Below are 21,970 nucleotides of genomic sequence, written 5' to 3'. Positions count from 1 at the left end.
TCCACACTCCCAACTGTACTGTTTTGAATGTGAGAATAGAGTACATTGAACAGATTTGGCAGGCAGATGCAGCTTGTATTTAGACTGACCTTGCCCCCCCCGCTGTTACTGTCTGCCAGTCTATGCAGTGGCCACATGTGAATGTAGAGTAATGCTAATGGAAGCGGGGATGAACGGTTTGTTCCTTTCCTCCCACCATAGTAAAAAAATCACGTAACGGTTTTTTTCACAGACTGCATTTTTAATTTGACTTGAATCCTGACATGCCCTTCCCAGATATGAATTATGATTCACGTTCTCTTTAATTCATGAGTCACTGGGCAAAATTAACCGAGAACATACAGAATTTTTGCAACCGTTGAATTAACAAACAGTGACCATTCCGGACAGATGACTTACTCCACATGGACAGGACTTTGGACAATATGCGGACTTCTGAATTAGTTAAAACATGAAATGCGAAGAAAAAAGTTAGAGTGCCTGTAAAACAAACCTTTGCTCTGTTTGGTGTGGATCAAAGCGCTCATTGTCACTCACTGAATTTCTTTATAAAGGTGAAGGTAATCCTGCATGCACTGCAGACAAACAATATCAAAATAAAATGCAGAGCAAATGTAATAAGCTACCTTTATTACCTCCCAATGACATGACTCAACCCACCCCAGCCAACCCCTTCTGCTCTTGTAAAAACACACACACACACACACACACACACACACACAGACGTACGTACACACACTCCTCCACCGTGTTCGACTTTGCCCTTAAATATTGATGCTGTTAGTCCCTGAAAACTGGGACACGTAGGAAGCCAAGGCAGGATTGGTGGGCAGCACTTTGATGGGCAGGTCCCAGCTGAAGGTGTCCACATCCACGTGACCCGCCCCCGTCCACACTGTGACTTCTGATTGGTTCTGCAGCACGGTGGGCGACTCCACGGGCTCCCGGGCTGTAACAAACTCAAAGTGCAGGCGCCACCTCAGGGAAACTGCGACAGAGAGAGAGAGAGAGGCAAAGCCAAGAGGAGGAGATCATTAAGGAAGAAATATCAACAATGATTTACAGTGTTAATGCTTCTACTGAATTAAAGGCGCTGGTAGCAGTACTAGGGTGGCAGTGTAGCATAGTGGTAAGGAGCAGGGCTCGTAACCAAAATGTTGCTGGTTCAACACTCTACTAGGGCACTGCTGTTGCACCCCCGGGCAAGGTACTTAACTGAGAATTGCCTCAGTAAATAACCAGCTGTATAAATGGATAACATGTGAAAAACTGTAACCTATGGAGGTTGCTCTGGATAAGAACATCTACTAAATGGCAATAATGTAATGTAGTGTAAACGCTGACCAGTCACCCTGGATTGGTCCTTCTAATGTGCTGTATGTTGTTGTACAGCATGTAATACTTGGAGTACCTCAAGTATACCTAGAATGAATACAGGTGGGGAGGTTACTGAATGGCATCACCTACTGTGTAGCATAAAATACAGAGGTCTCATGAAGAAGGGTGGCTACAGCCTGGTAATTAGAAGCTTTGCAAAAACAGCTTTAAAACAGTACATAGGGAAGTCAGATGTATACCGTACTGGACAAGGGCCGTTCTGTTCAAATGGATGCAGCTACAATTCAATATATACATGCTATTCTTCATTCTGAGGCATCAGGTTGCAATTCCCGCTGTGTGCAGCTGTTCAGAGAGCCGTGACTGGACAGCACAGAGCAGAGAAATGCAGTGCCAACAGTGCGCTGAACCAATGGGGAAAGTGTTGCTTCCAATGCGAGGGGATGTAGAGGGACAGCTGACCGATGTCTGTGCTGAAGCCGGGGGTGACGTTGAGGGGCACGGGCAGGGAGAAGTGGCTGGAAGCCGTGTGCAGGCAGGACTCCAGGTGCCGGCCGTGACTCGTGATGCTGACAGACTGACCAGGCCGCCGCTGGTACTGCTGCTGGACCTCCTCCTCACTCTGCAAGCTGACCGAGTACTGCAACACACACACACGTGAACACACACACACACACGTGAACACACACGCGAACACACACGCGAACACACAGACACGCACACTGCTATCAATATATAATGTTGAAAATATGCACTCTGTGTACATAATGCTGTGTGAACACAAACACTGCTGACATAAACTGTAGGAACACATACACATTGTGAGTACATAATCCTATACAAACATGCCACACGTGTGTTTGGCTGTGCACACATACAGACAAAAACCTCAAGTATGGCTTAGGAGAATTAAAATGGGTCAGACATATTTCTGATTACAAGCCTGTCTGCGTGTCCTTTCACCCTCTGAGAAAGTGTAACACAAACAGACAAAAACAGCTATAGGCTGGGTTTGTCCACCCTTGAGAAAATAAACCAGATATACAAACGTATCTGCACATATACATTACATATCAGCAAACGGAACAGACAGACAAAGAGAGAGACAGAGAGAAAGACACAAAGAGACCGAAACAGACAGAAGTGTGGACAGGGCATATCTCCCTCAGACGATGTAAAGCTGGCGGACAGACAGACTGACAGACCTGCAGGCAGGGTATGTCTCCTTCGGAGAAAGTGAATGTGCCGATAATATCCTCCCCAAGTCTGTACACAGTCTTAAAGATGCAGAACTTTGCAACCTTCCCACGCATGTTGGTGATGTTGAACAGATCTGTATATGAGAAAGAGGGAACACACCGTCAATAGACACACATAATGAAGGATGAGTGACGGTCATTGTTGCAGTGAAAGTATTACAGCTGGCAAGTAAATACACACACAAATGAGAGATCCAGGGTAATAACAGAAGCACAGGTGAATACAGTCAGGCAAATAGGAGGACACACAAAAATGGACCCACAGAAAAGACACATGGATAAAGGGAATGACAGATAAACACACAAGGAGACACACACATACACAGCGACCAAGAGGCAGAGAGCAACTCACGGGGACAGCGCCGAGAGGTGGTGACCATTAACATGTCCAGAGCTCTCTCCAGGGGCCGAGCATCTCTCCTACCACCCTCCTCCTCCTCCAAGAAGGGGTTAGAGGGGGCCACCTCCTCGTCCTGGGGGAATGGGGGCTCAGGCATGCCTGGGGAGGAAAGAGTCACTGCTCCACTGTCTGGGCTGCACCTTTCCAAAAAGTAAACCACTTCTTCCTGATTTACATAGAATGTAGCTGATCCATTAATACTTCTGTCCCTTAGAGAGGCATCTAAACACACAGGCTAATGCTACAGGCTAATGTTAATGTTATGGGCAGCAGTGTAGCATAGCAGTAGGAAGCAGGACTCTATTTACTTCTTTCCCACCCAGCTCCTCTCCCCCAAACCCTATGCTGTTCTGCCTCTATTTATCCTATTCTCTCACCCACCTTATCGGACCTAGTGAGATACACCCTCCATACATCCACTGAAAGGTTGCCAGTTTGATGCATCGCTGGGGCACTGCTGTTGTACCCCTGGGCAAAGCATCCAACCTAGAACTGCTCAGTAAATATCCAGCTGTGTAAATGGATAACATGTAAAAACTGTAACCTATGTAAGTCGCTCTAGATAAGAGCATCTGCTAAATGCCAATGATGTGATGTAATGTAATGTAATTTAACGGAGTGAGAGGGGGGAGGGGCTCACCATGTAACACCAGGACTCGGAAGGGCACACGCAGCAGTTTGATGGGTGAGTTGACGCGCTGGCAACCGATGGTCAACTTATAGACATACTTCACAGCCTGTCCCCTGAAACTGGGGGGGCCATCTGTGGGCACGATCTCACTGTACGAGTCTGAGAGAGAACGAGAGAGGGAGAGAGAGAGAGTGTACCTTAGACAGCAAAAGAGAGACAGTCAGGTGGCACATCCACAGAGAATGTGCTACAACTCGGACACGTTAAGGCAGGCAAACAGCAAATGATTTACACATGCACACAGATAAAAAGACACTGTGGCCTGAAACTGTTACCTTACCAGCTAGAACATAAGGCAGTCACGGTCATAAGGCAATGGTCTTTTTCAAAGAAGAGAATTTTTAAAAATGACAAAGATGCACTTTATCAAATGAAAACAAAATACAACTTGAACAATCAACTGGACGTCTTGTGGCTACTTAGACAGCTTTTGATCCCTTTCAGACATGTTCACTGCAAATATGTTTATCCATATTCATACCACTATGCTAGCACAACCTGCAACTACTGAAATGTACATTCTATCCACTGGCACCGTTTTGGCCCCTGGCAGCATCCTTTGCCACTTAATTAATATGACTTAGAATTGACTGACTTAGAATAAAGACACAAGTTGCATTTTTAAGACCCATGTTTTCAAACCTGCCTTCCATTCTGGTTAATACAGTGTGAACATGTGTTGAAGAGAGAGCTACACTTCAGACATACAAGTTTTGCTCTCTCCTGGGTCCAGCCTTAGGTCACAGAACAGTATCTTCGGGGGGGTGTCCAACATGCATTGCCCGCGCTCACCTGAGATGGGGGGGGACAGAGAGAGAGAGAGAGAGGTATGACAACATTCATACTGTACAAAGACATAGAGAATGTCAGGTCTAGCAAAGAATGAATGCAGTTTTCTCCTGCAGCCAATTAAAGCTTTTTGTCAGACTGAACCACTTACAACACTGGTGTACTGTACAGCAATTTCTGGTGTAAGACCTCTGAGTGGCAGTGCTTAGCGCTTTAATCTTCATCACAAGAATATTTACAGTGAAGGCAGCTTTCAGACTGTGGATTTGAACGGTAGATGATATCACATGATCACTGACAGAAAGGAAACACACACTGAGGATGAAAAGCTATATGACTGGCAGCCAAAAAAGAAATGTTAAAGGTCACGTGATTGTACTAATTATATCACCAAAATGACCTCATTGACAATTATAAAGGTAATACACTTGTTCAATCAAATGATCAACCAAATTAGCTGGCCAAGAAAACACAGTAATAAATACGGATTAACCTTGATTAAATTAAGGAAACAGCGCGTTTACTTATTTTAAGAAGTCGAGCAAAATATGAAGGAAAAACGTGCTTGTATTTAAGTACTAAGTGAAAGTAAACAGGCTTATGCAAGCAAAACCTCTCCCTACTTGCATGACGGATGAGGTCTGACCACAGCAATTTTGGCCATGCTAAGCCACATGGAAACGCGCACTATGGACAGGGACACCCTCAGGTCTAACTCCTTAACTCCGCCCGAACACACTCTGCCAGCTGAAAAGGTACCTTACAGAAAACAGGCAGTGAGCATCAAGCTGATCAACAACAGACAATAATAACAGGACCAGGTTTGAATCTTAATTGCTCCAAGGGACAGAGACCACACATTTGTGTACTGTAAACCAACCAGACAAAGAACTACAACACCAAGACCAGGGCATCAGTTTACTATACGGATACCCTATAGAAATTCAGCTTCTGGGAAAAAAAGAAGTCACCATGCACTTAGGCAAAGGTTACCACTTTGGAGGACTGAAGGCATGGTGTACTGATGGAGAGATCCTGCCATCTTTAAACGGCATGCCATCACTCCCTCCACGAGGCCGTTTGAGGCGGACTCTCCCTCACTCACCCCTGCTGGGAATGAGCACGGTGTCACTCCCCGCCTGCACGTCCTGCTTCATCCCCTGGACCGGCAGGGCCACGCGGCTCTCGCTGGCATGAAACTGGCAGTGAATCTGGGCACTGGCCCAGGCCAGCATCTCACTGGGTCAGGTAAGGAGGGAGAGAGTTTGCACAGGACAGAGAGAGGCAGAACGACATGGGGTCAGTCTACATATCGAAACAACCCACCTGAAGAACTACTACAAGGGTGGTCGCACAACGGCACTGAACTGACCCGTGAGGAAAGAGTGAAGGGGACGAATTTACCTGCTGGCGGAGGTAGAGAGGTGAGACATGGGGTTGGTGAAAGTGATGAGACACTCCAACAGCTCCCCTGCGAGGAACACCGGGCCTCGGGACAAGGAGGCCACCACCTCGATCATCTGCGCAAAGACACCGCTTATTCTGGCTTCACATCTAACGTGTAACAGATCCTACTCTCATAGTAAGATCAAACCATTCAAGTAACGTTAGGCCATATAGGTAGCTAGTTAATTGTTAACTAGCTGTATACCATAAGCATGCTTGGTAACGCTGGACATCAAAAAGGTAATTGATATGCACACTATCTAGCGTCCACGTCGTAGTCTTTACTGTCTGGAGAGACAATGTCTGGTAACAGTAACGAAGCAAACAAACAATTTAGTTACTCAGGTAGTTATCAAGCTAGCTAGTTATGGTAAAGTTGATTAAGCGCTAAACTCCTCGAACTCGAAATGCTGACCTGCCGCATAGGTACCACCACATTAGCAAGGAAGCCAGCTAGCTATGTCCGAATTTCGGCCAAATGATAATCCAAACGGGCTTCACAAGTCTACCTCGGCCGTATTCTTCTACTTTCTGGATGTTTATGTCCACTTCCCAGTCCAGGTTCCAGTTCAGCTTGTGGCCCGCTAGCTATTTGAAACAACAGCTAGCTAGTTAGCTAGCTGCGTCGCTAACTTATCGCTGCAGTCGATTTTTAGCAGTACACCGACAACCCATAACCAAAACAACTCCTCTCAGAAAAAGCTGTGCGATCACTCACTTACCCTGGGTGACGGAAAAACAACTAAAAGCGATGCTGTGAAAATACAAAGCTACCGTTTGATTTCTCGGATCTTTCCTTCGGCGCAAGTTCGGTAGACTTTGCATTTTATTGAACTGCCTTTTTGGTCAGTCGTTGTGTTTAAGAAACAGTGTCAACGAGTCCTTTGAGTCCTTATGTAAATAATTATTTTTGGATATTTCAACTGTGCAAAGCAGTTTTACAAATATATATATATATATCCAATTAAGACTACCATTTAGGTTTCAAACGCAAATAGTCTGTATTTAGAAATGACGTTAGAAACAGTCATTTCTACACTCATACCGTAAATTTCCACTTAGGTATATTTTTCTGTTGGCCATCCAGAAGTGCTCCGTGGCATCTGTGATGCGCAGGGATGTGATCATCAATGAAAGGGGCCACGGGGGGAGGTCGTGGTGGAAATACACGAAATGCGAAATATTTTCAGCCTACATTTGCAAAACAATTAAAAATAATTACGTTTAAATCGGTATCACTGTCCTGTTTTAAGGGAACGAATAGGGTATAATCTTAAAAAGGCGCACATTTTAATGGTCTAAGTCTGAATTTCCCCCTTTTTGACTCAGAGTTGGTCAAATCTTAGACCCGGAGAATCCGATTAGTTCAACCGTGGTGCTGCGGAGCGATTTCCGTCCACCCTGCAGCTGTGTTTGCATATTGGGGGTAACGTAACAGGGTGCCGCAGCGACTTGGATACCCAACTGTTTTGTTTGGGAGAGGCGAATACCTCGTTGGGTATTCACGATGCTTATACGATGTCATATAACCAGCTAGCTATTGCGTTCGGCTGTGTTGCTTTTTTACAGTTCAAGATGCATTTTTTAAAATACGGACTAGGTAGTTGAAGCGAGCTAGCCAGGTTTTATACTCTTGCGAGCGGAATTACCTCGTGTACTGCACAGTGTTAGGTTGCTATTTTTATTTGACGGTGACAGACAAGATAGTTGTTATCTTCATCCAATTTTTACTCCATTAGAGCCTACGGAATACAGCCACAAGTAACGAAACCGAAGTAACTTGGCGCTACAGCAGGATAGAGTTTTACGTGGACTTGGTAGCTAATCGGCTGAATAGGAAATAAAGAAATATACCACGGTCAGATAATGAACTACTTGGCAGGTTAGCGAAATCGAGAACGAAGACAGCTCTGTTCTTTAGCAGTACAGTGCCAGACGGTGAGGCACAGTTCATTCAACACATTACGTTTCTGGGACATAGTGGGCTGGCTTGAAACGTGCAGGATGTGGATGCTGTTAAGAAGCGCTTGACTCTTAAGCAGACCGGCCACTCGTAATAGCGAGGGGGGTGGAGGGTGGTATGTTGAGCCAGGGTCGTCACTGTGCACACCTGAACGCTCTCAGGTGTGTTCGTCACCGGTTGAAAGTCTGCTACCAGTTCACGTAGGCAGCAGGTGTTTGATCGCTCCCGTGAAAGGGCAGGCCAACCGCAAGCATACACCAATGGGGACGCGGGTACAACTGGATTGATAACGTAAATATCGTTCACTGCGTTGCGACAGACGTCAGTAGACGGTGCAAACACCGTGTCAACGATTCAACGAGTTTTTCTGATACAGCGGCTCCGCAGATGGTTTACTTGATGTCATCTGATCTGATGGTTTGTTAGGCCTTGTTCATTCATTTACAATTCATTCGAAACTTTGGAATACAAACGTGTGAAAAGATTTAGACAATCAGTCTGTTGTACCATTAATTTATTGTCTGTGCAATTATTCAAGCATGGATATGTAGATAATGAACAGACAAGAACTGCAAGTCATCTGAACTATTTTACAGTTAAGCGACGAAGAACAAAAAAACAAAACTGAATTTGCATGCACTCACTGGAATATCCTTGTCACTGAATTGAACGGCTATTCTCTGATAAAATATAACGTATTCCGCACAACTGCACACTTCATCCGGACTTTATGGACCCCCCGCCGGCGCAGGGAGCAATGGAGCCTGGTGACGGCAGCTCCACGGCCGAACTTATGAGCCGGTATGTTTCGTCCGAACTTGGATATGGGGTGCCGGCGGAAGGCTGGCGGATCTGTCTGGCCCACGAGTTCAAGGAGAAGAGGAAACCGTTTCAAGCCAGAGATGTGTCTCTGTCCAACATCATGGAGCACATTGGCCTAGGTATCAGGTGAGCGGCGATTTCCCCCGATCTCCTTTGTGCTTCTGTCTCCCACAGTTAATCGTAATAGGCTTCATTCGCCACAATATGCCGGACATCCAAGGCATAGTTGCTATGGCGCAGCCCCAAGGGAACCTGAGTTACTCACATTGCCAGCACCCACGCCGTGTGGTGCATTTGGACTGGTTCTACCAGACAGCCACCCCTACTCCTACCGGTTCATTAAGTAATGGCGATGTGTCTTGAAAACAAGCAGGTTGTTAACGTCTCAGACAGTGGAGGACCGTTGCAGTTTGTCTGTGTCTGGTTGGCAACCATTACATTACATTATTGGCATTTAGCAGACGCTCTTATCCCTCCTACAGGTTTTTACAATGTTATCCATTTGTACAGCTGGATATTTACTGAGGCATTGTGGGTTAAGTATCTTGCCCAAGGGCACAGCAGCAGGTCCACCGTGGAGAGTCGAACCCGGCGACCTTTTGGTTACGACTCCTGCGCCTCAACCACTATGCTACACTGCCTAATCTACATCTGTAGCACCTCTTAACTCATGAGTTGTAATGAGACTTAAATACCTGTTTCCAGTTGTCTTGTGTTGCGAAATGATAAAACACATTTAGCATATCCTTGAAGTTGTGTGCTGAAAAGACAATACCTGTAGATTATTATTTCGCCACTGTAGATGCTGTTCTCAAACACAATGCAGCCTCTAGCAACAGTCACAAAAGGGCTGCACTGTGTTCAGACTGCATGGCCGCCAGGGGATTGGCAGACACAGTGGTTTCTGTGTTAGGGATGGGTGCGGGAAGCGGGCTGCTCCGGGGAGATTTGGGGTGATCCCTCCAGGCCGGTTTGCACTGCGTTCGGTTCCAGAGAAACAGGTGGTGCAACTTTCCTCGGGAGTATGGGAAGGTGGGGCCGCTCAGTAAGTCTGACCTGTCTGGTGGGTACCCGGGGCAACCCTGAAACTGAGAGGCTAATCCACTGTGCAGAGGCAGCTCCCGCCACCTCACACTCGGTATCTGTGTGCCTCGAACCTGAGCCCCCGGCAGTTAAATAGCTGTATCAAGGCCTCAGCACCACCCGGTGAGTCCACAGTTATAACTTCTCTTCCACTCCGATCCTCCCTCCCCTACCAGCTCTTACAGACACCAGGATATATGCTACTTTGCTCCAATTTCTTTGATTACGTTATCTGTATGTGTATGTGTGTTTGTGAGCTATAGGTGTTAGGCATAGAAAGGAGCACAAAAACGGCTCCCAATTCTTTATCGCACCTCGCTGTGATTTTCGCTATCAGTAACAACTGTTGAGAGCCAGTTAATCTCAGTGTTCTTAATGAAATCAAGTTTAATTACTTTTGAAGGATTAATAACCTCAGACTGCATTCCTTAAGAGAGGTTTTTGTCCATTGTGTGGCCAGCTACCTCATAAGCAAAGCATGCAAGCTCAATAAAGATTATGAGAAAATATGCTGTTCATTAGGTGTGGTTCTTTATCATACCCTTGTCCAGACTGTGCACAAGGGTCCTCCGTGGTGATTATGGTTAATAAGTTATAGGGCCTCACTGTTGTCATGACATCTCAACAATAAAAATGACGGTTATTACTGCAGAGTCATAAACAGATTTGTGCTTCTCATTGTATAAAAACATGGGAAACGTTGCAAAATGACTTTGCAAAGGGCAGTGAAGCGATCATTAGACAGGTTCCTACTTAATTAAGCAAACTGAAACCCCTTTAACAGAGACCTGATCACTGAGGTTGTGTGGCAAAAAGGCCAAGTTGTCCCACATTGTTATCAGCGACCCCCTCGACTAGAATCGAGAGAGCTGAGCAACATTATGTCGCAGAGCTGAAATAGTTAACTATAGTCACCGCCATTGTCGGTGGCATCTCGGTCAGAGATCTCACCTCAGCAAGATCTGGTGCTTTGGATAGTGGAGTAACAATGGCAATCCGTTGCTGTTGTTATAAGTGGTGCCCTGGCCAGCAATGGGTGGGGGTGGGGCTTGAGGTTGAGGGCATGCTCTGCTGCTGATTTGGCAGCTTTTATTTCTGTAATCCATTTCACATGGCATACCTGTGCCATGAGGTTCACTTTTCACTGGGCTATTTTGCAGCCAATGACTGCAGCAGTTCATAATTATGGCGCCTCGTTAAGACACTGCAGTAAGCTTTTTATCCCTGCGTACTGAGCTGCTTGGAACTGGGTTCTGTTTGGGTATGCATGTGTGGTTGTGTGTGCATCCGTACACATGTGCGAGTGCATGGTGAGAGTTTCTGCACAGGAGCGCGCGTCTGAATAGCGTGTCAGTGCGCGAGGTCCTCTTGACACACGATCGATTAAATCATAGCTGTGCTTCTGTGTGGTGCTCTGCTCTCCTACACAGCAAGCCCTGTCAGACCTGTCAGTCAGTCCCGCAGACGAGACAATTCCTGGCTTAATCCCGTGATCCCACAATTCTCTCTGCTCTTTTCTCTGCCCTCCCCCCTCCCCCACTGCCCCCCTCTGCCCCCCACTCTATTCTCTCTGAATCGCCCTCTGTTCCTGACTGAGCTCGCGTCGGGTGTTAAAGGCCTTTGAAACAGCTGTGACTGCATGAATGCACACTCTGAGAGGGAGCGGAAGTGGAAGGGAGGGATGGATAGAGAAATGGAGAGTGGCATGTTTTTTGCGTGCACAATGTCCGTTTCACTCTTTCACTCACTTGGCCTGCAGCTTCTCAGCATTAGTAGATGCTGCTGTGGAGTAGAATAAGTGTTGGAATGAAGTGTTCTGGAAGGTGTGCAATGCTTCCCAGTTCCACAGATGGATCGTCACTGGATCATATCGGTGACATTGTTTGCACCCGGGATGCCACTGCCCTCGGTTCCCCTTTGTGACCCGCTTCTCTGGTTGTTTTTTTTTTTTTTTTTTGCAGATACCTGAAGTGGTGGTACAAGAAAACCCAGGTGGAGAAGAAGGCTCCCTTTATTGATATGTTCCGTGCCCTACCCCTTCGGCAGATCTATGGTATGCACACTGTCAACAGCCGCGCACTGATACAGACACAGAGGTGCGGCGGGAGTAACTGCATATTGTACCTTGATCTCTGTTGGCAAGCTTCCACGCTGCATCCTTCTGGTACAGCCGGACAGGCAGGAAGGGAAATGCGGCAGTTTAGGGACACATGTAAAGAATTCTTCCGCACTGATGTCTGGAGAGTTCATGTGTAGTAATCTTCTAATTAAATGAAAGTCTGTTTTTTAGGTGCTCCTTTAGGTGGATTCGGGGGAGGTACCATAACTCGTGGCTGGAGGGGGGAGTTCTGCAGGTGGCAGCTCAATCCTGGGATGTACCATTACAAAACTGTCATCGCCAACCAGGTGAGCATGGCAGATAGTGAACCTGTGTTTCTGAGAGGTTTCATACTGGCACACAGGTTCCTGAATCTGTTATTTGAGATAATTTTTACAGTCTCGTAGCAACTGACACATAACCTATGTAAGTGCTATTTGCAGATGCAGTATGCCAACAAATGTATTGTTTACAGTCTGGGTGAAAATAAAAAGATTATAATGCTACCATCATAGACAAATGCAAGCACACACATGTGTGCAGTAGTCTGGGAGACTGATTTAATGTGGTTTCTGGTGCTGACCTCATCTATTATTTAGCCTTCCCATGAATACTGCAACACCTGGGAGCGGGAGAGTGTAAGAGCATACAATGATACTGTCACACGGTTACTCAGTCACCGCTGCACCCAGAGACTGTGTGTGTGTGTGTGTGTGTGTGTGTGTGTATTAGGACTGTTCCCTGTAGGCCTGACTTATGCTGACTCTTCCTCTTCTCTGTCTTAACTGTTCTCCCCTTGTCCCCCCTGCACTGTACCCTTATTTTTCCACCACCGGCTTTTTTCCTCTCTCATTTCCTGTCTTTCCCCTCTCCTTTCTTGCTGTCCTGCTCCTCTCCTTTAACTCACCCTTATTTCCTCCCTTCCTCCCACAGTTCACTGTGTGCCTTCGTCGCGGGGGGCAGACCGTGTACCAGCAGGTCCTGTCTGTAGAGAGGCCTCCCACACTGCAGGGCTGGAACTGGGGCTACTGTGGGGAGTACGCCTTCTACCATGCCCTCTACCCCCGAGCGTGGACCGTCTACCACCTGCCGGGGCAGAACGTCACACTCACCTGCCGACAGGTGTCACCTGTCTTCCCACACGAGTACAAGGTGACAGACCCTGCCCTGATCGTCCTAGTCTACCTGTTCAGAGGGCTGTATGTAATTCTGTCATTTACCTGTGGGTCCGGCCACCACATGGGCATGAGAGTGATCTCAATGCTGTGGCTGTAGTTCTTAAGAATGCTTATTGTTTAAAGATCCCTTTGCCTTTAACACAGGTGTCTAAGTCAGAGCTATGATAACAGATAATTTAACAAATTCCAGTAAGGAATTCTGTGATCTTGATCTGTGAAGGACTAGAAAACTGGATGAGTTTGACCCCTGTAGGCCTGGTGGTCCAGCCTCTGTAGCTGGCACTCACAGGGTGTCTGTCATGACAGCCTGTCCTGTGCTCTGCCCCCTCCATCAGGTGATGATGATCTGAACTTCACAGCAGTGTAGAGCTGAACTGGTGGATTAGAGTGGTGATCTCGGTGGTCACAGATCCAGGAATTTGAATCCAATGTCGGTGGCTTCTGCTAAATGCCACAGGAAATGTTCCATCTTAAATGTGCACCAAGTAAAGTGGGGAAAATATGTTTCCTTCTAAAAATGATTGCGATAGACATATTGCTTATACACTGTAAAGGACAGGCTTCTCTAAATCTGTTGTTCACTCTCCCTCGGCCCTTACTCACACTGCCTACTTTTCCCCCTGCTCAGGATACCAGTCTCCCAGTGGCGGTGCTGGTGTGGGAGATAGAGAACAAGAATGACTTCGCTCTGGATGTCTCCATCATGTTCACTATGATAAATGGCTCGGGCCACAAGGATGACAAGAGTGGGGGGCATTGGAATGAACCATTTCACCTGGAGAAGGAGGGGGAGTCTGTATCTGGGGTCCTGCTGCATCACTGCACCCCTTTCAACCCCTACACTCTGTGCATAGCAGCCCGTGAACAGGTAGGATGGTTGTAGTAAAACCCATAGCTTCCACGATACCAGCAAACAGTTTGGATTGGCTTCTGGTTTTGTTTGAAAAACCACATAATTTGAGACACATTGATCATCATCATATTATTCAGTGTGCCAAGCATACAGGAGTTAATTGTGTAGGATATAAACTGGATGATTGTGATCACTTTTGAATGATTTGTGTGTCTGTGTCTGTGTTTGTGTCTGTGTGGGTACACGTATGACACAGTCTGACAGGGAAATCAGCTACCAGACAGCATTCAGCCCAAAGGGAACTTGTGGGGCGCTGTGGAATGACCTCATCACTGATGGACGGTTAGACTCCCCCACAGGTAGATATGAACTGTATACTTGGGTTATGGTTGTTAAGTTGGGGGAAAAAATGAAAGCAAGATGTGATTTTGATAGCTTTCACTCCCAGTGGTTCCACTGTGTTTCTGCTGTCCAGATTTTGATCCCCTTTACTTCAAAGGGGGAAATATGTTCATTTTGTAACTACTGTACACAGATTCAGAAACTGATGACTCAGAAACAAAAAGAACTCAAACTAGAGTTCCCTGGATAATTGCTAACCCCTTCTACCACCTGCCCCCCTCTGTGACTGCTCCAGGCTCAAGTCCACCCACTCAGAAAGGGGAGAAAGTCGCTGCGGCCCTGGCCGTAGGGTGCACCGTCCCGGCACAAGGACACAATTTTATGGAATTCAGCCTGTCATGGGACATGCCCAAAATCACCTTCGGCTCCAGGGAGAGAGAGCACATCAGGTATAGACAGTTCCTCCATCAGGGAGATTCAAGATACTGCATCCCTGTGCAGAAATATATGGTGCATGAAGCAAAATGCCACACAGCAATATTTACTGTATCTTTGCATGCTATACTCACAGAGGGTACTGATGCCACACCTGCTTCTCTCTTCTAACAGTCATTCACAAATAATGTAAATTAGTCATTCCATATTAGACGTTTAAACATGTACACATTGAATATGTACTGCCTCATTATCGCAATGACTGTAGTACATATTAGGAAACTGAGAGCGTAAATTGATACACATAACCTACAGCAGTAAGAGCGAGAGCTACACTGTGCCATAGTGTCATTTGCGCGCACACACACACACACACACACACACACACACACACTGTTTGATAAAAGGCCTGAGAACCACACCTATAGTGATTTGCTTTTACAACTGAACAAGAGACCAAGAATACAGTGACATCACAGGAATGTGGAACAGTGGAATCGTTGGCACAGCTGAGCGCTCTTCAACGATTTCATACCTTTGAACCGGCGTCACTAAACTGTCCTTCATCTTGATATTCTAGTAAATTTTTATGTACCTGTTTTTCTTGAAAAGGGGCATTACTCCGTTTCAATGAAATGCATTCTGTTAGAGCAAGCGTACAACCTGAAATTGCCAACTTTACCTGGAATGCCCTGAGGGAATCACATCACTGTGTGTCACCCTTAACACTTTAATGTCTGTGCTCAGAAGTACATTAAATATTACCCTCTAGTTTCTGCTCATATCTGAAGTTGCATTATGGTGGTGAATTATTTATGCAACGAGATACTTTACTCACATCCTAAATGGTAGTAGCACTGAAGAATCCCATTCAGACAACTTTATTTGAAAGGAAACTAATGGTACATTCGTTTACCACATGCAGAGGTAGACTGCAAAACAGGAAGTTGTCATTTTCTATGGGGTTGGGAACAAAAGGGATTGTAAAACAGCTTGACTCTCAGCTATATTCTTCAAACATGGAGGAAGCATACTGGAATGTATTTTTTAAAAATAAATAAAAATTTAAATGATCACATTTCATGTTCATTACTTGAATGTCTAGTGCAAATTACTGATGCTTTGTAGGGTACAATGCTGTGGCCATGAACCTTACGGTCTCTATATTCAAATTCTCATTCTCAAAAAATGTTCACTTATGTACCACTGTACTCAAAAATCATATGTTGCAACTGAGCCCAAATTAATTGAATAGAGTGAGTTGCTTGATCCTCACAAGCATTACACAGCGAGAGCAGTATGCAATTCATGGTGTATGTGTCTTGTAACCGGTGTTTTGCAGTGTGAGTATGGTAATGTCATCGTGTGTATGCAATGTATTGCAGGAGGTACACGCGTTTTTTCGGCAGCAATGGAGATGCAGCGCCTTCTCTATGTCACTACGCCCTGACACACTACAGAGACTGGGAGAGAAGAATCGAGGCCTGGCAGGGCCCTATTCTGCAGGACAGGTATAGAGAGACACACACACACACACACTCGTCTCCACTGTCCGTGCTTGTGCAGTGCTGTACAAAGGGGGTCTGAGGTGTTGCAGAAACCCATCTTCACCTTGTCTGTGAATCCTGCCTTTATTTAGTGTGGTGATGTTCTGCTGTAAGGTGCATTGAGAGAGGGCCGTTGATGTCTAACCAACGTGTGCCACCAGGCTACTAACACTCAGGCTGTTGTCCAGGACAAATGCAAAAATTCATTTGTATGTCCAAATGAAGCCTTACAAGTATCGTTTTAAAACCCCCAAGCAAGACCTTTTCCGCCTGCATTGGTTATTTGCTCCAAGTATAGCTGATGTTCCCAGCATTTCCTGTGTCATTACAATCAAAACAGTCCATACAAGTAGGCACTTCTGAACCTGACCCCACCTTGCCTATGTGGCTGGGTGTTTCACAGGCTCTGAAGCTATAACTTCACCCGCCATGTGGTTGGTTGGGACAGTAAAGGACGGGTTGATGGCAAGCAGTACTCTGTGTAATTGGGGATCGTCCGTGCAGACTTATCCCAGCTAAGCGCACGGTTGTCGCAAGCATGATAAGGCTGGCTGAACGAGGCTCTCCTGGTGATTACGCATTGTGTTTGTTCTTAATCTTTCTCCCTCTCCCTCCTAGCTCGCTGCCCTCCTGGTACAAGTCGGCTCTGTTTAACGAGCTTTACTTTGTTGCGGACGGCGGCACCGTGTGGGTGGAGCTTCCCGAGGACAGTGATGTCAGCGGCGGTCTACGCAGTGAGGAGGGAGGATTGCCAGCACAACCACCAGTCATCAAGGAATATGGCCGATTCGCTTACCTGGAAGGTGAGCCCTATCCAATATCCATCTCTCCGTCTGCGCCAGTCTGTCCATCCGTCACTACACATTATTGATATCACACACATGCAGTATGTGACCCTGTTTGCAATAGTACCTGCTAACTCCCTGTGCGACTTTCAACACTATTGTGCTTCACCTTGAGCCAGCCGTGAGTCCAGGTCAACATGTACAGTATTGGTGTACTTAGACAGACAGAAAGCACAGTGTGTGTGCTCGTGAGTTGGGAGTGGTTTTGGATGAACGTGCTGTTCCGATTACAGGTCAGGAATACAGGATGTACAACACTTATGATGTGCACTTTTACGCCTCCTTCGCCCTCATCATGCTGTGGCCCAAACTAGCCCTCAGCCTGCAGTACGACATTGGTGAGTGGACCCAGAGTTTAACGGCTGTCCCCAGGCTAACGTGCGTGCAAGGCTGCAAGTGTATCCATTTGTGATAAACCTGTCTCAGGGTAGATCAGTCGATGTGCGAGTGTGTATGTACAGTGTAACGGACCTCTTTTACTGAGTATCAGAGTGTAATAGGTCTGTCTCTCAGCGGGCAGAGTTGTTCAGTGGAAGTGTGTGTGTGTGTGTGTGTGTGTGTGTGTGTGTGTGTGTGTGTGTGTGTGTGTTTGTGTCTGTATCAGAGGGTAACAGGTCTCTCTTTCTCAGCGGGCAGTGTTGTTCAGCAGGACTCCACAGAAAGACTCAATCTGATGAGCGGGCGTTGTTCTCCAGTAAAGACCCGTAATGTGGTTCCTCATGACGTTGGAGACCCAGGTAGGAGCAGCACCCTTCATGTTGCACACCTAGCACTGCTGTGTATTCCCACGGAAAATGCCAAGAAATGCTTTTACATGAAACATTGCAAACGTATTACTGACGTACACAAATGCTGTAACTGACAACAGCTTGACAAAGCCATGATGAGAAGTAAGCGGAGCTGTGTATGGAGAGGATGATGTGAAAGATGGGGTTCCAGCGTGGGGGAGACGTGGTGAAACGGCAGCATTTAGGATGAAATTGTCTCTGCTTAGATGACGAGCCCTGGCAGCGGGTCAATGCTTACCTCATCCACGACACGGCCGACTGGAAGGACCTGAACCTCAAGTTTGTGCTGCAGGTGTACCGCGACTTCCACCTGACCCAGGACAGACAGTACCTGCAGGACATGTGGCCGATCTGCCAGGTGAGTCCTCTGCACACGGGTCTCGCCCTTCAGTGCCACTCATCTGATACAGCCAGTAATTTTACATGGATACGCCCAACCCCCTATGACACAGCTAATCGCCTGATGGTGTCACAACCCAAGTCCTTTTGGTCAAAATGAAATCAAATAATGCAAATGCAACTCAGCCTCATGGCCTCTTTGTTATAGTTTTGTCATGTCTGTCCAGGCTATTTGATCTGGGCATCCCACTGTTTGAGTACATTAGCAGCAACACGCAGTGCAGTATTGACCTGATAGAGTTGGTTGGATCTGATTGACCTTCCCAGGCAGTGATGGAGTCGGAGATGAAGTTTGATCAGGATGGCGATGGTCTGATTGAGAACTCCGGCTACGCTGACCAGACGTATGATGGCTGGATTGTCACCGGGCCAAGGTGAGAGCAGGGAGGGGGATGGCAGAGGTTTTCAAAAAAAAAAAAAAAGGATGACAAAAGAAGGAATGGAGGAGAGAGTCAGGACAAATGTAAAGATTTGTGTGGATCTCACTCTCAGAACAGAGCAGAGTAACAGGATATTTAACATAAACTCAGACAGTGAGCTGCACATAATGATCAAATGTTGCAATGAGGAAAATGCTTCACGTTTCCAAACCTACCATGTCTTTCAAATTCTATGGCTATGTAGGAGGGGATCTGTATCCTTACTCCTCTGTGTAGCCTGCTGCATGCTGCTTTGGGTGCTCAAAACTCTCCACGTTTATGTTTTTATAATGAATTCTAATCCTTACTTTGCAGTGTAATGTGGGTGTGTGGGGATTATCTGTAACCTTGGACTATTTTCTATCCAAACACGGGTTACAGTGAATTCTCTCTGTAGTCAGTGTGTGTGTGTGTGTGTGTGCGCGATGGTAATGGGTGACCTTTAACCTTTGACCTCTCTCTGTGTCTCAGTGCGTACTGTGGGGGACTGTGGCTGGCCTCGGTGTGTGTGATGTGTAAGATGGCTCGGCTGCTGGACAGTGACTCTGTGTACCAGCGCTACAGGGACGTGCTGGACAGGGGGAGCGCCGCCTTTGACAAGCTGCTGTGGAACGGTGAGACGGAGCAGAGTGCAGGGGGGTGGAGCTTTGAGAAGCAGGGGGCAGAGATTGGCAAGAGGCGGGTTTGGAGCTGGAGTTGGGCATGGCAGAGGAGCTGGTTGATGGGTGTGGCTGAGGAGTGGTGCTGGGGCTTTGACAGCTGAGGCTGAGGAAAGGCGGTGTGTACACACACACACACATATTATATATATATAATATATGTATGAGAGGGAGAGGGAGAGAGCGAGCGAGCGATCGAGCGCTGGTCCTCTTTCTAAATGGACATCACAAGTTGTGGAGTGGGCCAAACAGATCATGCACATATTGCCTGTCATGCAGAAATTGGTGGGATTTTTTTTTTATCGTTACTGTTGTAGCTGTACGTACAAGCTGTGTCAAAGGTGTCAATGCTTTTTGCTGGGCTTGGTGTACATGACTGGCTCCTTACCGTGTCATCTGAAACATCAGATCTCCAGTATCAGTGTGTAGGAGGAGTCTGTACCCATGGGTCCCCCCTTTTCTGTCTCTATGTAGGTCAGTACTATAATTATGACAGCAGCGGACGGGACCTGTCTAACAGCGTGATGTCAGACCAGTGTGCTGGCCAGTGGTTTCTGCGGGCATCTGGCCTGGGGGAAGGGGAATACCAGGTCAGTATCTTGGCTGTGTGGTGTGTGTTCCTGCCCCAGAAACAGCCCTGTGGAGGGGTGGTTAGAGAACTGAACTCTGGCTCTGTGCGCCAGTAAGTCTTATCCTGTCCAGAACACAACTGCACCGATGTGCAAGTTACCTCAGCTTCTCCAGTAATGGGTTCACCTTTGTAAATTGGTTATGGAGTGTATAAATCGTAGTGTGGTATCATGGCTGCGTGAAGGAGCCTGCCGAACACATAGGTAACTGCTTTTCTCCTCATGGCTCAATCGAGCTCTGATTGGTGTAGACAACCCATGTGACTTATCCCTACCAATAACAAGTAGACAAGTGCATGTTTGAGCAAAAGACAGTGTTGCAGTGCAATACCCTTCCCTCCTGTCACCTCCAACGCCACTCTCTTCTGTTTCTCTCTTCAGGCTTTCCCGATGGAGAAGGTGCGCTCTGCGCTCAAAGCGGTGTTTGACTTAAACGTCCTGCGCTTCGCTGGCGGACAGATGGGCGCAGTCAACGGGATGCGCCCGGAAGGCGTGCCCGATCGGTCCAGCGTGCAGTCAGATGAGGTGTGGGTGGGCGTGGTGTACGGACTGGCAGCCACTATGATTCATGAGGTGAGTTTACCTGTTCAGGGCTGATCAAATTCATGGCGGTTTTCTTTAGTATTGTTTTGTGACCAGAATGTTATGAAAATGATGTCATTATGAGTATGATAGTACACACTTTCCCTGTGCTGTTGTGTGAGTGTGCACACGCGAATATGTGTGCATATGCCTGTGTGTGTGTGTGTGTGTGTGTGTGTGTGTGTGTGTGTGTGTGTGTGTGTGTGTGTGTGTGTGTGTAAATATGATGTCATCATTGGATGATGTCGTTGGATTTGCTGATGTAAATGAGTGGTACTCATTTGTCTCCTGCTGCCTCTGTCTCAGGGCATGTTAGAGGAGGGCTTGCGCACTGCAGAGGGGTGTTACCGGACAGTGTGGGAGAGACTGGGGATGGCCTTTCAGACCCCTGAGGCCTACTGCGAGAAGGGCATTTTCCGCTCCCTCGCCTACATGCGCCCCCTCAGCATCTGGGCCATGCAGCTGGCCTTGGACTCGCGTCGGGACCAAAGTGGGCACGCGGCAGGGGAACTGCTCCAGAACAGACCGGCAGAGAACCGGGACCCAGCTCCAGCGACTCCGAACGAACCCCCCCAAGAGACCCTGCACGATGTACCCAACACTCACTGACTGCCCCCCTCCAGCCGAAAAATACCAAACACCTTCTTGCTGAGACATTCGCCCCACACAACTCCACTGGACGCAGCATATACGCATGCCTTCGGACCCACTGAGACACAAGTGTAACGGCCAGTCTCCATCCTCTCTCTTCCACACACAAGCCAATCTCCCGCTGTCCCACTCCATGATATGCCCACACACTCTCACACCTACAGTGCCCCCCCCCATGTAAGAGTATTAACAGCAATTCCAGCAAAACCAGAGATGGATGACCAATAAAGTCATCCTAACTCATTTCACACACTTGGATACGGAAATACTTGTGCATGTGTGCAAACATAAACACACAGAGGCAAATACACTGTAACAACTACAGACAAACAGTAGCAACTGCACTGTAGCGACTACAATCGTAGCAGCATAGAATAAGAATTTTTTAAAAACATTTGTACAGGCAAATTGTACTCTCTAGAAGAGTCTCTAACTGTGAATCACCAGGACCCTCAGGTTCACAGAGTCCATATGGAAGGAGTTTGGGGGACAATATGAATGCTTGAAATCATAGTTGATCTGGAATTTTTTTTTTTTTGTTTTCTAGTGCTGTATAGAGTGCTGCATTATGAAGTGCTGAACATATCTCTTTATTTTAGTGTACTGTTTTTACGTCGTCTTGCAGGTTTGAGACATCTGCCTGTGTGAATAGTAATGCATTATCTCTATGAAGTGTAGTTACCAGTCTCCAACTGTTCATGCCAATGAGACTCAATAAATTGGAGAATGAAAGTAAACTAAAATAAGTGTGAGT

At 46.8% G+C, this 21,970-nt stretch overlaps 2 protein-coding genes across 4 annotated transcripts; one reads left to right on the top strand and one right to left on the bottom strand.

Moving 5' to 3' along the window:
• Positions 1-235: 235 nt before the first annotated feature.
• rgp1 (GP1 homolog, RAB6A GEF complex partner 1) lies at positions 236-6,767 on the bottom strand. 3 transcript variants are annotated; one of them, XM_036551311.1, is made up of 9 exons: positions 6,433-6,767; positions 5,882-5,997; positions 5,583-5,716; positions 4,397-4,480; positions 3,638-3,787; positions 2,950-3,096; positions 2,544-2,671; positions 1,801-1,978; positions 236-988 (listed from the first exon to the last, which is right to left on the bottom strand). In XM_036551311.1, the coding sequence occupies exons 2-9, from the start codon at positions 5,995-5,997 to the stop codon at positions 765-767; spliced, it is 1,161 nt and encodes a 386-aa protein (XP_036407204.1). In that variant the 5' UTR covers positions 6,433-6,767; the 3' UTR covers positions 236-764. The 3 variants fall into 3 exon arrangements, with proteins under 3 accessions (XP_036407204.1, XP_036407203.1, XP_036407205.1); XM_036551310.1 differs by lacking the exon at positions 6,433-6,767 and adding an exon at positions 6,339-6,425; XM_036551312.1 differs by lacking the exons at positions 5,583-5,716; positions 5,882-5,997; positions 6,433-6,767 and adding an exon at positions 4,629-4,809.
• A 1,542-nt stretch (positions 6,768-8,309) lies between these two features.
• gba2 (glucosidase, beta (bile acid) 2) lies at positions 8,310-21,378 on the top strand. The gene is made up of 17 exons (XM_036551183.1): positions 8,310-8,834; positions 11,753-11,844; positions 12,082-12,197; positions 12,823-13,041; positions 13,696-13,935; positions 14,177-14,279; positions 14,558-14,711; positions 16,083-16,208; positions 16,863-17,047; positions 17,323-17,427; positions 17,719-17,826; positions 18,084-18,235; positions 18,544-18,650; positions 19,167-19,309; positions 19,829-19,944; positions 20,365-20,556; positions 20,872-21,378. The coding sequence occupies exons 1-17, from the start codon at positions 8,617-8,619 to the stop codon at positions 21,172-21,174; spliced, it is 2,679 nt and encodes an 892-aa protein (XP_036407076.1). The 5' UTR covers positions 8,310-8,616; the 3' UTR covers positions 21,175-21,378.
• The last annotated feature ends 592 nt before the right edge of the window (positions 21,379-21,970 follow it).

The sequence above is a fragment of the Megalops cyprinoides genome, chromosome 18 (genome assembly GCF_013368585.1).
Source record: "Megalops cyprinoides isolate fMegCyp1 chromosome 18, fMegCyp1.pri, whole genome shotgun sequence".
NCBI lineage: Eukaryota > Metazoa > Chordata > Actinopteri > Elopiformes > Megalopidae > Megalops > Megalops cyprinoides.
The sequence above is the reverse complement of the archived record's forward strand: the minus strand, read 5'-3'. Positions and strand labels throughout refer to the sequence as shown.